We start from the raw sequence: 13,101 nt of genomic DNA on the forward strand, positions 1-13,101 counted from the left end.
GCGTTGAGTAATGTATCACAGACATATCTCATGAATCCTTTCATAAGCAAAGTGTAGACAGGGTGTAAATAAGAGATTAATTGCGCAGTGTAGAGAGCTTCGTTGATTATAAATGTGAGAGCGTGATGAACTAAGATGAGTGACAGCTTTTAATGATTTTTAAGGGAGTTTGTAAATGTGATACTGATTAGGGATGCAGCGATTTAACCGGTTTCGCGATTAACCGCGCTTTAAAACGTCACGGTTAATTAATCGTAAAGGTTCCGCTAAACCGAGTGTTTCTGTTACACGGAACGGAACTGTTGCAGCTTGCGCAAAACGAAAAAAGTTACACTAGCGGTGCACCAGCTTAAAATGACGTGCTTATCAGAGGCACGGAGGCTATTACATGCATTAGATGAATTGTGACAGAGGGACCAAACAGCGAAGCTTTATTTCCACCAGAGAAATGCTTGTCGATAGTGTGGGACTATTTTGCGTACACCAAGAATGACCGGGGTGTCATTTAAATATTGCGGAAAAAAACTGCTGCTAAAGCGCAAACACATTAGGGATAATGCATGGCTAGCTGTACACTGAACAATTTTAATGCACGACGTGAAGGCAAGAAAAACCTGACGTGAAGCTACGGCTCGTTAGCTCAGCCTTCTGCCCGCTTCAGATCAGAAAGAGATGAAATAGTGCGGTAAGATCACATTTATTTGAATTAATTAATTATAACATTTAGCTACTTTAATTAATTATTCGATCGAGAGAGAGAGAGAGAGGTGACAGTTGCCTACCTGCATCTGTGCGTCTCTCCAGTAGGCTATTTAATCTATTATATTAATAAAAGTTGCGGGGCAGCGTTCTCAAGAAGTTTGTGTCCTCCTGAATGTTTGTATACGTGTGCAGCGTGATCTCCAATCTTACAAGCCAAAATAATAGACATTATTTTCTCAGGCCACATGTAAAATCATATGAATTATTATAAAGATTTTAAAATTAATATGTATGGATGACAGTTGATTACAATAATATTTCAGATTATTTCCATCATTAGTAACAGTTTCCCCTGTGGGATAAAGTTAATATATATGAATAATACTTCATTAACTTTGTTATTTACTATCCCTGTTGTAGTATTATTCATAAGATTTTTTTTCATCATGTATCCAAATTCTCTACCCCAGGTCCAAAAGAAATGTAAAGAATGTACAAACTGAAAATATTAAATACTTTTGTGATCTATTTCCATTTGTTATTTTCAAAAGAGAAATACTGTCATGGATGTTTACAGAGCAGAGGTCACCTTTTTTAAATTCCGATGGACTTTTCTTTGTCTTTTGTTTATTATTATTTTGTGCTGTATTGTTGGTTACTGTGTTATTTCTGTTTCAAAAAGCAGCAGTAAATAACACTTCAAAATCTAAAGAGTGTTCACAATAATCGTACCAACAAAATCTATAATCGTTGCATCCCTATATATGATGTATAAATGGTATATGATGTTTTTTATTTGGATGACCAACTATACTACCAAGTACAATATCTGTTTTTTGCTTAAGTATCATATATGTCCATTAACAAAGGACTGTGTTAACATAAGTCAACATGAAATCAAAATTGAACGTCCTTTCCCCCTCGCAATGACTGATTACTCTTCTCTGATTATGAATATATATCGGCACGAGGGTTGGGCAAAAATTTGTCCAATGGCCAAACAAGTTTAAACCTCTCCCCTCCAACAGCTTGTCAATCACATGAAGATCGCAGCAATTTGCAAATGACACTGATCCTATCAATTCCCAATGGACAAAATCAAGACTCGCCCGACATTTTTTACTTGTCTAAGAAGCCATTTCACTCGCATATACTTCACAATAGGAACCAAACATGGTCACAGATTCTGGGTTGTGCCATCTTTAAGTCTCAGGGTTGGATACTTGCTTGTTTAGACCCCACAAATATCAAGTCACAAGCCATCACTATTTTGCCCTTGAGCAAGAAATATTTTGTTAGGGGGATTGTCCCTTTAATATGTTCATATCAACATTCCAAGGCAACTGTGCACAAGAAAGTTCCTCTAAAGAAATCAAACCGCTAGTTCTGAAGCTAACTATTGTTAGACCACACAGTGGAATTTCATCCCTTGCTCCAGTTGCTTTTGCTATCCACTCCCTCTGTGTTCCTGGCAGTGGATCAGTCAGTAGGAACATCTCTGAACTTTAAAACGAGGAGTTCTGGTTGGGATGTGGAAGAGCCTGGGGTGGATTTCACCCCCTCATGACATTCATGAGATAAAAACAAAGATCACAATACCATTCCTCTCTATTTAGAATTTGTCTTATGACATGTGGACTTGGGGAGTGGACATCTGGCCAAGCAGCAATTTGCACTGGTCCTCACTCCTACACACTTGCTTGAACACACACCCACTCGAAAAATCCAGACACATGTATGTAGTGTATCAACAATCGTGCATTCATTTGCACACAAAGATAGTATTTTTATAATCGGAATGCTTAATGTGTGTCTTTCAGCTGCAGAAATTGAGCATGTTAGCAGCCTGTTCCAGGAAAAGCAGGCAGAGCTGCAGTCAGCCATGCTAAAGGTGGACCAGCTCACGCAGCAGCTAGGCGATCTGCAACGGGGGCGTCTCAATGGACTGCAGCCTCTCGGGGGACCGGTGACCAGCAATGCTGCCCTGGAACTACGCAAACTCTACCAGGAACTGCAGGTAGGCATTTTCTGCAAAGAGAGATTGACACTATTTGTTGGTGGTGATGCTGTTTGTTGGTTTTGTTCAATTGCAGTCAACTCATGATATCTAATGACCAAAAACTAGCCACAGTTTTTCAGAAAAAAAATTCAGCTCAGTTTATCTTAAATATATTGGTCTCACTTGGGAAACATAATAGGAAATAAACTTTATTTTAATCCATTAACGCTGTTTGATCATCAAAAACTATTTAATTCCCCAGTGAATTTTTGAAAGACTTTGATTTGAATGCGCTTTCCTGTTTTGCCACACTTGTTTATTCTTTCCTCAATCCTCTCTGAAGTTGTTTGTGGTACATTGAGCCCCACAGTGATAATGCATAAAATATTCAGATTATCAAGCGTGTTTTCAAACTCCAAAGATATTAGTTGCATAAACATGTGACATTTGATGAGATGGTAAAATATTCAGATGCAGTAACAAAATCATCAGTTCTGTATGCATGTGTATGACACATGTATGTTTGTATTAACATTTAGATCCGGAACAAGCTAAATCAGGAACAGAACAGCAAGCTACAGCAACACAAGGATATGCTTAACAAGCGCAACATGGAGGTGACCATGATGGACAAGCGTATTGGGGACCTCAGAGAGCGTCTCTACAAGAAAAAAGCAGAGGCAAGTGAAACAGCCTGCAGCTAAATTGCCACGTACAGTTTGTGCACTAGATCTGTAATATTACAATGAGCTGGATTGTAAATCATTGCTTAGTTGTTTTTTTAAAGATACCCTAGAATTGGCTAAAACCTGCTGTTTAAGCGCGAAGAATTTCAAAGCAAAGAGTTTGACCCCCAGAGGCATACAAAATTGCATTCAAGGATATTTGTTGATATATATACTGAATCTTTTTAGGTGTAAACACTAGAACAATGTTGACTAACCTTGCAAACTTGTCTGTATGGGGTTTGATTAACTAAACCTCTTCTGTACAGCTTGGCCGAATGAGTGGTCCTCCCTCCCCTCAGCCCACCCCAGGCAGTTCCGGGCGAGTGGCAGCAGTCTGTCCCTACATCCAGGTCCCAGTGCCCGGGCGTCAGGAAGGAGGCTACAGTTTACCGCCTGATCCCCTGAAGCCACAGTCTCTCTCCACCTCTGCTACAATCAACCATGCTCGCTCCAAGTCAGGTCAGTCTTTCATCCTCTACTTTTGCATTTGTTGCCTTCCAGGACTGTAATAAAAAAAAACTACAGGAATTCTGGAGGTTTGTCCAAAGAATGCTTCGTTGAGAACACTCTTGTTGCTCTCACACAGAAAACATTCATACAAAAGCTCTCTGTGGTAAAAATGATGAGCATCAAATGGGTTTACAAGGTTCATGACCCCATTCAGGAAGATACTACTACATAAATGATGAAAGACGTATCATATTATGTTTGCATCTTGAAGGCTGTGCATATCTATCACTTAAGAGCAGAAAGCTGGCTCTGAAAACCACTGCTGTAAAATCATTCATTCAGATCAGTTCAGATTTCTTTCTATACTTCTCTCATTTTCCTGATGCCACATTATGCAGTATCACTTTCCATCTAAAAGGGGCAGCTCCTAAACACCAAGTTTTTAAAACATATCTTTATTCAGATACTCTCATTAACGTCACACTACAACATCTTTTTGTTTGTTTTTTCCAGCCTTTATTGCTAACATGCTTTTCCATTTTCTCATGTCTGTCACCTTTTCTACTCCTCCCCCTATTCTTTTGTCATGCTTGTGTGTCACATATGTGGGGGCGGCGGGACAGAGGAAGAGAGGGTGAGGATGCCTGCAGGTCCATGGAAGGTCTCAGACTTAGACATCATAGTGGATCCTCTGGTGCCAACCTCAGAGACTAGAGAGGGGCCAGAGGCCCCCACAGACTCCGACTGTACTTCTAGTGAGTTTTTTGGGCATGATATCAAGAAGAAATTTTTGATCAGAATCCATAAAACAGGATTGGGCTTATATTTACAACACAGACATTTTCTTGTGTTTGCCATTTGAAAATTGTATTTTCAATTGTAGCTAAATAATATATAAAGACATTGTGAATTGATCATAAATTATTCACAAACACTGAGATAATCAATCTACACTGGCTTGCACTTAGTTGGTCAGTACCAATGAGGTAAGTCCTATACATACTGTAATGTCTTACCTCATGGGTACTGACAAACCAAGTGCAGAAAATGTGAATTTAAGCCCACCCATTATTCATCTTAAAAAGCAGTACACTTACCATATCCTAGTAGTCACTGAAATTGGATCCACAGGACTCCTAAAACCCTGAACTGAAGGAAAAAAGTAGCAATTATGTAACGTTTATTTTTGTAAGTAGTCTTGAAGATGTAAGGCTGGCCTTACGAATGCATAACAAAAGATTGTATTTATCCTTTAGCATATTTAATCACCAGAAGAATTTGACCCATTTAGAGAGAAGAAAACTCCATATTTGATATAGTTTAATCCTTTGCTTCACTGCCTTTTTCCTTTGTGGGACTTGGCAGTTGACTTGCCAGTGAGTTTGATGGCATGTCTGTCAGACGTATGGGATAAACATGCGTCATCGCCCATGGCTTTGACAAGCAGAGCAGTGGACTTGGACACATAGGCTTAGTAATCCATTTAACCCAAACAGAGCTGGATCTGTGCAGAGGACAGGACAAAAATATTCCCCACTCATACCCATGATTAGAAGTGTCCTGATGTCATAGGGGTCAGAGATGTGAGTGTAGTCCCATTTGAGACTCATCTCCTGCTTTAATGACCCATTGAGCAGGTCAGTCTGTGCCATAATGAGGCTGACAGGAGAAAGAGCATATACGTCTCTGTCTCTGTCCATCTAACTCATACTTCTGCGCTTCCTACAGCTAATGATGCAATCTGGCCCTCCTTCAGCAATAATAGGGTTCCTCTAAAACCTCCAGACTGGAAGGACTCAAGTCAAGATCATACCAGCAAGATGGGTACCTCAGACAAGGTGAGATTAAACAGTCTCCTTAGTGCTTAAGCAAAAGTGTTCTTGTGAAAGACATCTTTGAGTCTTGTTCAGGCTTAACTCGTGGTTTTGTCTCTTTACAGGAAGCCCCTAAGCTGTTAGGGACAGTAACAGCATTGTCTAAGCAGCCTCCACCCATCTATGGAACTTATCCCAGTGCAGGCCATCACTCCACAGTCTGTGCCACCAGCTCGTTGCCTCGCTCTGCTCCTGGCACCTTAGGCTGGCAGAGAGCACCCCCTGCCTCTGGTTCCTCTTCACAGCAGATCCAGCAGCGGATAACAGTGCCTCCCAGTCCTACACCACACTCCGGGTCAGCCCTGTTCCCTCAGGGTGAGAGGACAGAGCCTCCTCTTGCTGTGGCAGTACGTCCCTTTATTCCGGACAGGGGGTCCCGGCCCCAGTCTCCAAGGAAGGGCCCTGCCACTATGAACTCCAGCTCAATCTACAATATGTACCTGCAGCAGCCTACAGCCAAAAACTACTCCATCAGCAGCAGAGCTGCAGTTAAAGCAGGTAAGAAGTTGTTGCATTGGTTCCAGACATAGGTGTAGCTTTGATTATGTATTTTCTCTTCTTTTAAATTTTGTTTTTTTTCATTGGCCTCCAGTATATGGAAAACCGGTCCTACCGGGCTCCACCTCTCCTTCTCCAGTTCCACTCTACCAGCACTCCTCCACAGATGAGGTTGACAGAGAGGCAGCCCAAGAAAGCACTCTCTTACCTCCACCCAGTGTGGAGAACATCCCTCGCCCTCTCAGTCCTACTAAACTGACCCCTGTGGCCCACTCCCCTCTCCGTTACCAAAGTGACATTGACCTGGAGGTGCTGAGAAGGAAATTAACCAATGCTCCCCGACCTTTAAAGAAGCGAAGCTCCATCACAGAACCAGAAGGACCCAGTGGACCTAACATACAGAAGCTCTTATATCAGCGATTCAACACCCTTGCAGGAGGAATTGAGAATGGAGTGGGTGGTACACCCTTCTACCAGCCTGACAGTCCTCTGAACTACATGGCCACAACCCTGGGCGGTGTGGACACTGCCAATGGGAACCTGATGGAATCAAGCATCTTAGCTGAACCTTCGGCAGAGCCAGAAATCCCAATCCCTCCTCCCACCTCTTCCGTGTCACCAACAGCTGATGATAATGAGAACCAGCTGACACATCTATCTAGTGACTCAGGGGGTGCCCAGTCTGCTGATGCCTCAGACCATTCTCTTAAGGACACCAATGAGGACAATCATAACAACAACCACACAAATGTTACAGACACACAACCTAGCCCAGTACCAGAACCTAATTTCCCTGCAGAGCAGGACACCACAGCACACCCAGGCGCTCCTCCTGGTGTATCTACGGTGAGTTGGCACTAGCTTTTTGGCCATGGTTGTCTAACCCTTTATTCTGAAAAAAATCTTTACAAGCAAAATTCATATAAAGAGTCCTTTAACCCTAACCTTGGTAACATCTAGACAGTACGGTTTGCTTATCTCTGCATAGGAATGTATTAATTTTTTCACTTTTTTGCTCAAAATATATGTTTTTCTTCAAAATATGAAGGCTAATAGAATTTTTCACATTACAGCTCAAGCGCACCAACTTGAAGAAGCCCGGCTCTGAGAGGACAGGTCATGGCTTGAGGGTCAAGTTCAATCCTCTTGCACTGCTTTTGGATGCATCTTTGGAGGGCGAGTTTGATTTGGTGCAAAGGATTATTTATGAGGTACAATTCAGTTGCTGTACGCCCCTTACACTTACTTTGTACGCTTGAACTGGACTCAGTAGTTTTTCCTCCTCAACTTGTGTCTCCATCCTCAGGTGGACAATCCTAGTACTCCAAATGATGAAGGTATCACGCCTCTCCATAATGCAGTATGTGCAGGTCACCACCATATTGTGAAATTCCTGCTGGATTTTGGGGTCAATGTCAACGCAGCAGATAGTGATGGATGGTGAGGACTATCAGTTTTGTCTGATGGTTTATCTCTTCAAGTTGGTCTGCATTAGGGAATAACACCAATCGCAGTTCGCAGTTGCTAACTCTTTCTCACTTGTGATCAGGACGCCCCTGCACTGTGCAGCGTCATGCAACAATGTTCATCTTTGCAAGTTGCTGGTGGAATCTGGAGCTGCCATTTTTGCCACTACTATCAGTGATGTGGAGACGGCAGCAGACAAGTGCGAAGAGATGGAGGAGGGTTATGTCCAGTGCTCTCAGTTTTTATATGGTAATATCAGCAGCAATCACTGGTGTTGTTATTTTTTATTGTTAAGGGTGTGTTTCTAGAATAATGGCTGTAAATGATTCTGAAAGCCTACTCTTCTTTGTTTCCCTTCCAGGTGTGCAGGAGAAACTGGGTGTAATGAATAAAGGGACGGTATATGCCCTGTGGAAATATGAAGCTCAGAGTGCAGATGAGCTGTCCTTCCATGAGGGCGATGCTCTCACCATCATGAGCCGTAGGGATGACAGCGAGACAGAGTGGTGGTGGGCCAGACTTAATGACAAGGAGGGCTACGTACCACTCAACTTGTTTGGGGTAGGATATCTGTATAGGCACATTTATTTTTAGACGGCACTGTTGTGCATTAAAATATTTTGTTAAAATTTTAGTCGTAAAGTGAGAAAAAAAACAAACCCTGTAAATCTGTAATCTGTTCTCATTGTAGCTGTACCCAAGGATCAAACCCAGGCAACGTTCCCTGGCATAGGTGTCCAGAAGAGACAGTGCAAGCTCCTATAACAGCACTTGGCATGAAGCTGCAGGATGGCGCTCTGCCCTGTCTTTGCTGTCACCACAACACAGAGCCCACAGGGGTGGCAAGATGATGGAGCACGTCTGGTGTCGGACAAGATGGATTTACCCAACAGTGGGGAATTCAGTGGTCTTCTGTTTGCATCCCAGATTTTATTCGTCACTATGATGTGTTGTTTTTGCAGTGTCCCTCTTACCCATATCTCTGTTGAGGAACATGTTAGCTTTTCTATCCTCATCCACAGTGCAAACCTCCTGAGTATATGTGTGTGTGAGTGTTTCAGTGTGGGATGTGACTGTCAGAATGGGACGTGGATGTGATAATAAGAGTTGGTGACAGAGAATGCAGTCTTGGATTCCAGTGTTTCGTGCTTTGTGGTTTTTATCAGGCAAAAAGGAAACCGAAGGAACTGATGTTTCATTTCCCACGGTTAGGAAGTTGCTGATTCAGGGGAAAGGAAGGAAGGTGCTGGAAAGTGTTTAGAAGAGGCCTTGATGCTGGTCAAGCTATGGATAATAAGGAAGTGGCCTGGTCTGGAAACATGTATATGTTTATGTGTGGAGGATTATGTGGCTTGAGGAGGTGAAGTCGTCTATGAGGAACTGAGTTTTAAAAGGATGCGGAAAACTGATGCCATAAAAATGAATGCAGTGGCTGTTTTCCACCAAACGGGGGATATTGACAACATATCACAAACCTATATTCCTATGCTTAATTTAAGTCAGGCTTTATTTTTTTTATGCTACATGAACTTTTCCCTCTTTAAGGGATGTTTATTTAATTGAAATAAAATAAATACATTCTTTAAACAGCTTGATATAGGCTTATATGGCTGTCAAAACCGGCAGGATCTGCCTAGTGTTTGTGCTGCCATACAAGAGCCATTTATGCAACGTCATGTATATGTGCACAATAAAATTTCCACATTGGGACAAAGTCACATGTTGTATTGACTGCATTTTTCACATTCTGTGTTCTGTACAGGAATATGCTGTGTACTGCACAGATTAAAAATTCATATGGACAAATATCAATAAATATAACACTGATGCCTTGTTGTGAAGTTCGTTACATGATATTACTTAAGTGTTTTAATGTGTACTGTATTACTGAACTTGTTTTATTTTTGCTTAATTTTAACTTGAAAATAAATGCTTATCATAACATTCGAAGTAAAAAAATAATAGTAATAGCAAGCTGTTAGCAGTAGTTGTGTAAGTTTACAAAAATGTCCATATGGTATTTAATATACGTTTTAGCCTGTCTTTTATTTACAAGTGTCTCACTTTCAGGATATCATTGCGCACTTTGTTTCATGAATGAGTAACTTGCCCTAGTTTAACCTACATTACATAATTTTGCAAGCTGTCATGTATTATCTAACGGTCTTGGACATTAGTTCATTAGTGCTGGTTATTGTCATTAAATGAACTTTGAACGTCCAGGCAATAGCCTACTCGTTTAAGAGTCATATAACACCGCAACGCAATAGGTGAGTAGACTATGAAACGGCTTTGTCTGTATATTTTGTGTTTTAACTGAATGATTGCCTAAGACAAAAGAAAACCTGAGGTAACTTAACCTACTTTAAAACGCGGGAAACCTATCCAAAACTTGTAATTGTTTGTGCGCGCTTAGTGCCTACTGTGACCATATTGTTGTCCACATTTCCTTAACAACTGTGTGCATTTCAGAACATTTTGAGAAAAATGTCAAAGCAAAATGGATTTCATGTCGTCACCCCACTTCTCGAAAGCACGGGCATGTTTAAGCGGATCGGGACCACCGTGTATCTGAAGATGGAGAGCTCACAACCCACCGGTTCCTTCAAAATCCGTGGAATAGGATACATGTGTGAAAATGTGAGGAAAAATACGGCTGCGTTTCTTAAAATGAACGAAGAACCATAATTATTTTTTACTAAACATAGCTCCTAAAGGTTGTAACGCATTAAGTTGCATTTCAAAAGTACCATGGATTGTATATTGTATCAATTATTAAATAAAGTTTTAACAAAACAAACGTCCGGTACAGTATATTATGCGTTCGCCCTGCCATCTAGCGCTCATTAAAGGAACGATTGTATATTACAGAATTCACATTCAAATGTATTTTTATTCCTTTATAAGGTTGCAAGTTCAAACAAGTCAAAAGGTGTCATCTGTTCTTCAGGTGAGTGAAATGGTAAACATTTAATTGTATTTCCATTAAATGTTTCTTAAGTACAGGCTCTTTTGACCATGGGGCCCTTTAGACAAATCTAAAATGCAATTTTCACACTCTCACCAGTTTAGCATGGACATATCAAAGTATTCATTGTGTTTAACAGCATTCTGGGATTAAAATCACATTTTTTTCTCACTGTCTTTGTGTGTATAGGTGGTAATGCTGGTATGGCCACAGCATATGCAGCAAGAAAGCTCAACCTGCCAGCCACCATTGTTTTGCCCTCATCGACTCCTCAACTGGTAGCTCAGAAACTTAAGGACCAGGGCGCTACGGTCAAAGTTGTGGGCAAGGCAAGAGCAAAGTACCACCAAAGTTATCCTAAATGCCTTTATTCTAGATATGACGCAGTTACGTAATCTTATCTGGGTCTAAATCATATACATGACAGGCCTTTATCTGATATTGTAGGTATGGGATGATGCAAATGCTGAGGCCCTACGTTTGGCTGAAAGTGAAGGTCTTACTGTAATACACCCGTTCAATCATCCTCTAGTCTGGTGAGTTTGTAGTTATATCATCTTAAAGCTGTACGACCTTAAATTTCTTTCATGGTTTTGGACTTCACAAGAATGAAAAGCTGTTCAAATCTTTTAGGAAAGGTCATTCCAGTATTGTGCATGAACTCAAGGCCTCATTGCCATCCAAACCTGGAGCTATAGTGGTGTCCGTTGGGGGTGGAGGTCTGTTTTGTGGGATAATAGAAGGTCTGGATGAGGTGGGCTGGGGAGATGCGCCTGTCCTGTGTATGGAGACTGTGGGTGCCGACTGTCTCAATGTTGCTCGGAAAGCCAGAGATCTGGTTACACTGCCTGACATTACAAGGTACGAATTAAGAAATCATCTTGAATCCATGAACAATTGGCACTAAGTGTTTGAATGTTTCTGCATATTTCCGCTTGCTAGCGAAGCAACATGTTTGGGAGCAAAAACAGCATGCCAGCAAGCGTTTGAGTACAGCAAACGGCCCAATGTCATTTCAGAGGTGGTGACAGATCTACAGGCCCTGGAAGCAGTGGAACTGTTCCTGGGTAAGTTCATCACTGTGATTAAGGCAATCAAACAGCTCAATAACAACAAAGCTTGCTTTGCAGTTGATCGCTGTGTACTGTATTCAGATGAGGAGCGTGTGTTGGTGGAGTTGGCCTGTGGAGCGTCATTGGCTGCAGTGTACAGCGGTGTCATCCAGAGGCTACAGGAAGAGGGACGACTTCCTAAACCGCTCGACTCGCTGGTAATGATCGTGTGTGGGGGTGGCAGCGTGAACCTGGCTCAGCTGCAGCATCTACAGGCAGTCATACGGAAATGACCACATCTGTAGATTCTCACATCTGAGATAAATGGTCAAAGCATCTGCTTTGAGTTGCGCTGACGTTGTGTTGCGTAAATCAAAAGATAATATGGATAATTTACTGTATTTTAAACAGCTGAGAGCAAACTGTCTATCAGAGAAGTCTGTTTTAAGCAAACATCCAGAACTAGACAAAATAGACAAAAAATAAGATTTTCTGTAACACCTTGTTTTAGTGAAATGGTGTAATAAAATCCTTTATCGCCTCAGAATCTTGTCACTTACCACCTGTAACCAGCAAGTGGTGCTAATGTCTGTCGCTTTGATATTTATGTCCTAGTGTTCACACTACAATAAGTAAACAATAAAGTATGACCAATGTTTTTTAGGACAGTAGTAACTTTAAAATTGCATTTTTAACTTGAATCAACTGTATATATCTCTGCATGATAATTACATGGCTACATAATAAAATAGATTAATTTAAAATAATATGTTTTATTATCTAAAACAGAGACATTAAACTATTACCTGTGTGTAAAAGTTAAAGTGACATGCAGAAAATACATTTGTCATGTTCGCGTGAAAACTTTCTTGTGCACATGCAAAGTCTTTATATTAATGAAACTTATTTTAGCCACAGAATTAAAAAAAATAAATAAGACAATTCTGACTTATCTCATAATTCAGACTTTTTTTCTTGCAATTCTAAGCTTATATCTTACAATCTTTATATCTAAACTCTGAATTGTGAAAAAAGTCTGAATTTTGAGATATTGCAAGAATTAAAAAAAAAATAGGCGGATCAAGCTTATCACAATTCTGTCTTTTTTTCTGGCATTTGTGAGTTCATATCTCATAATTCTGAGAAAAAGAGTGGAATTGCGAGACATAAACTTTCAATTCTGTGAAAAAATGTCAGAATAATTGTGAGATACAAACTCAGATTTGTTAAATAAAAGTCTAAACTGAGATATAAACTCAGAGTCGCAAGAAAAAAGCAGAATTGTGAGATAAAATGTATTATTCTTTTTAAATTTTTTTATTGATGAAAACAAGCTTGTCATAATTCTCTGGGAATTTTTCTG

At 40.7% G+C, this 13,101-nt stretch overlaps 2 protein-coding genes across 7 annotated transcripts in view; both read left to right on the top strand.

Moving 5' to 3' along the window:
- The window catches only part of LOC107693143 (apoptosis-stimulating of p53 protein 1-like), a 43,373-nt gene extending 33,937 nt beyond the window's left edge, over positions 1-9,436 (top strand). For all 5 annotated transcript variants that reach the window (XM_016492413.1, XM_016492411.1, XM_016492412.1 and 2 more), the window contains 12 exons: positions 2,523-2,719; positions 3,241-3,381; positions 3,696-3,888; positions 4,503-4,634; positions 5,608-5,717; positions 5,819-6,251; positions 6,346-7,097; positions 7,325-7,462; positions 7,558-7,691; positions 7,801-7,967; positions 8,080-8,279; positions 8,410-9,436. In XM_016492413.1, the coding sequence (XP_016347899.1) occupies positions 2,523-2,719; positions 3,241-3,381; positions 3,696-3,888; positions 4,503-4,634; positions 5,608-5,717; positions 5,819-6,251; positions 6,346-7,097; positions 7,325-7,462; positions 7,558-7,691; positions 7,801-7,967; positions 8,080-8,279; positions 8,410-8,451 (2,639 nt within the window). In that variant the 3' untranslated portion in view covers positions 8,452-9,436. The remainder of the gene's footprint in view (positions 1-2,522; positions 2,720-3,240; positions 3,382-3,695; positions 3,889-4,502; positions 4,635-5,607; positions 5,718-5,818; positions 6,252-6,345; positions 7,098-7,324; positions 7,463-7,557; positions 7,692-7,800; positions 7,968-8,079; positions 8,280-8,409) is intronic.
- Positions 9,437-9,723: 287 nt separating this feature from the next.
- On the top strand, positions 9,724-12,649 carry LOC107693090 (serine dehydratase-like). 2 transcript variants are annotated; one of them, XM_016492334.1, is made up of 8 exons: positions 9,724-9,988; positions 10,191-10,358; positions 10,626-10,668; positions 10,876-11,015; positions 11,134-11,222; positions 11,320-11,547; positions 11,629-11,753; positions 11,841-12,649. In XM_016492334.1, exons 2-8 carry the CDS (start codon positions 10,206-10,208, stop codon positions 12,029-12,031), a joined length of 969 nt encoding a protein of 322 aa, XP_016347820.1. In that variant the 5' UTR covers positions 9,724-9,988; positions 10,191-10,205; the 3' UTR covers positions 12,032-12,649. The 2 variants fall into 2 exon arrangements, with proteins under 2 accessions (XP_016347820.1, XP_016347821.1); XM_016492335.1 differs by lacking the exon at positions 9,724-9,988 and adding an exon at positions 9,993-10,068.
- The last annotated feature ends 452 nt before the right edge of the window (positions 12,650-13,101 follow it).

Source organism: Sinocyclocheilus anshuiensis, unplaced genomic scaffold (genome assembly GCF_001515605.1).
Source record: "Sinocyclocheilus anshuiensis isolate Anshui unplaced genomic scaffold, SAMN03320099.WGS_v1.1 scaffold222, whole genome shotgun sequence".
Taxonomy (NCBI): domain Eukaryota; kingdom Metazoa; phylum Chordata; class Actinopteri; order Cypriniformes; family Cyprinidae; genus Sinocyclocheilus; species Sinocyclocheilus anshuiensis.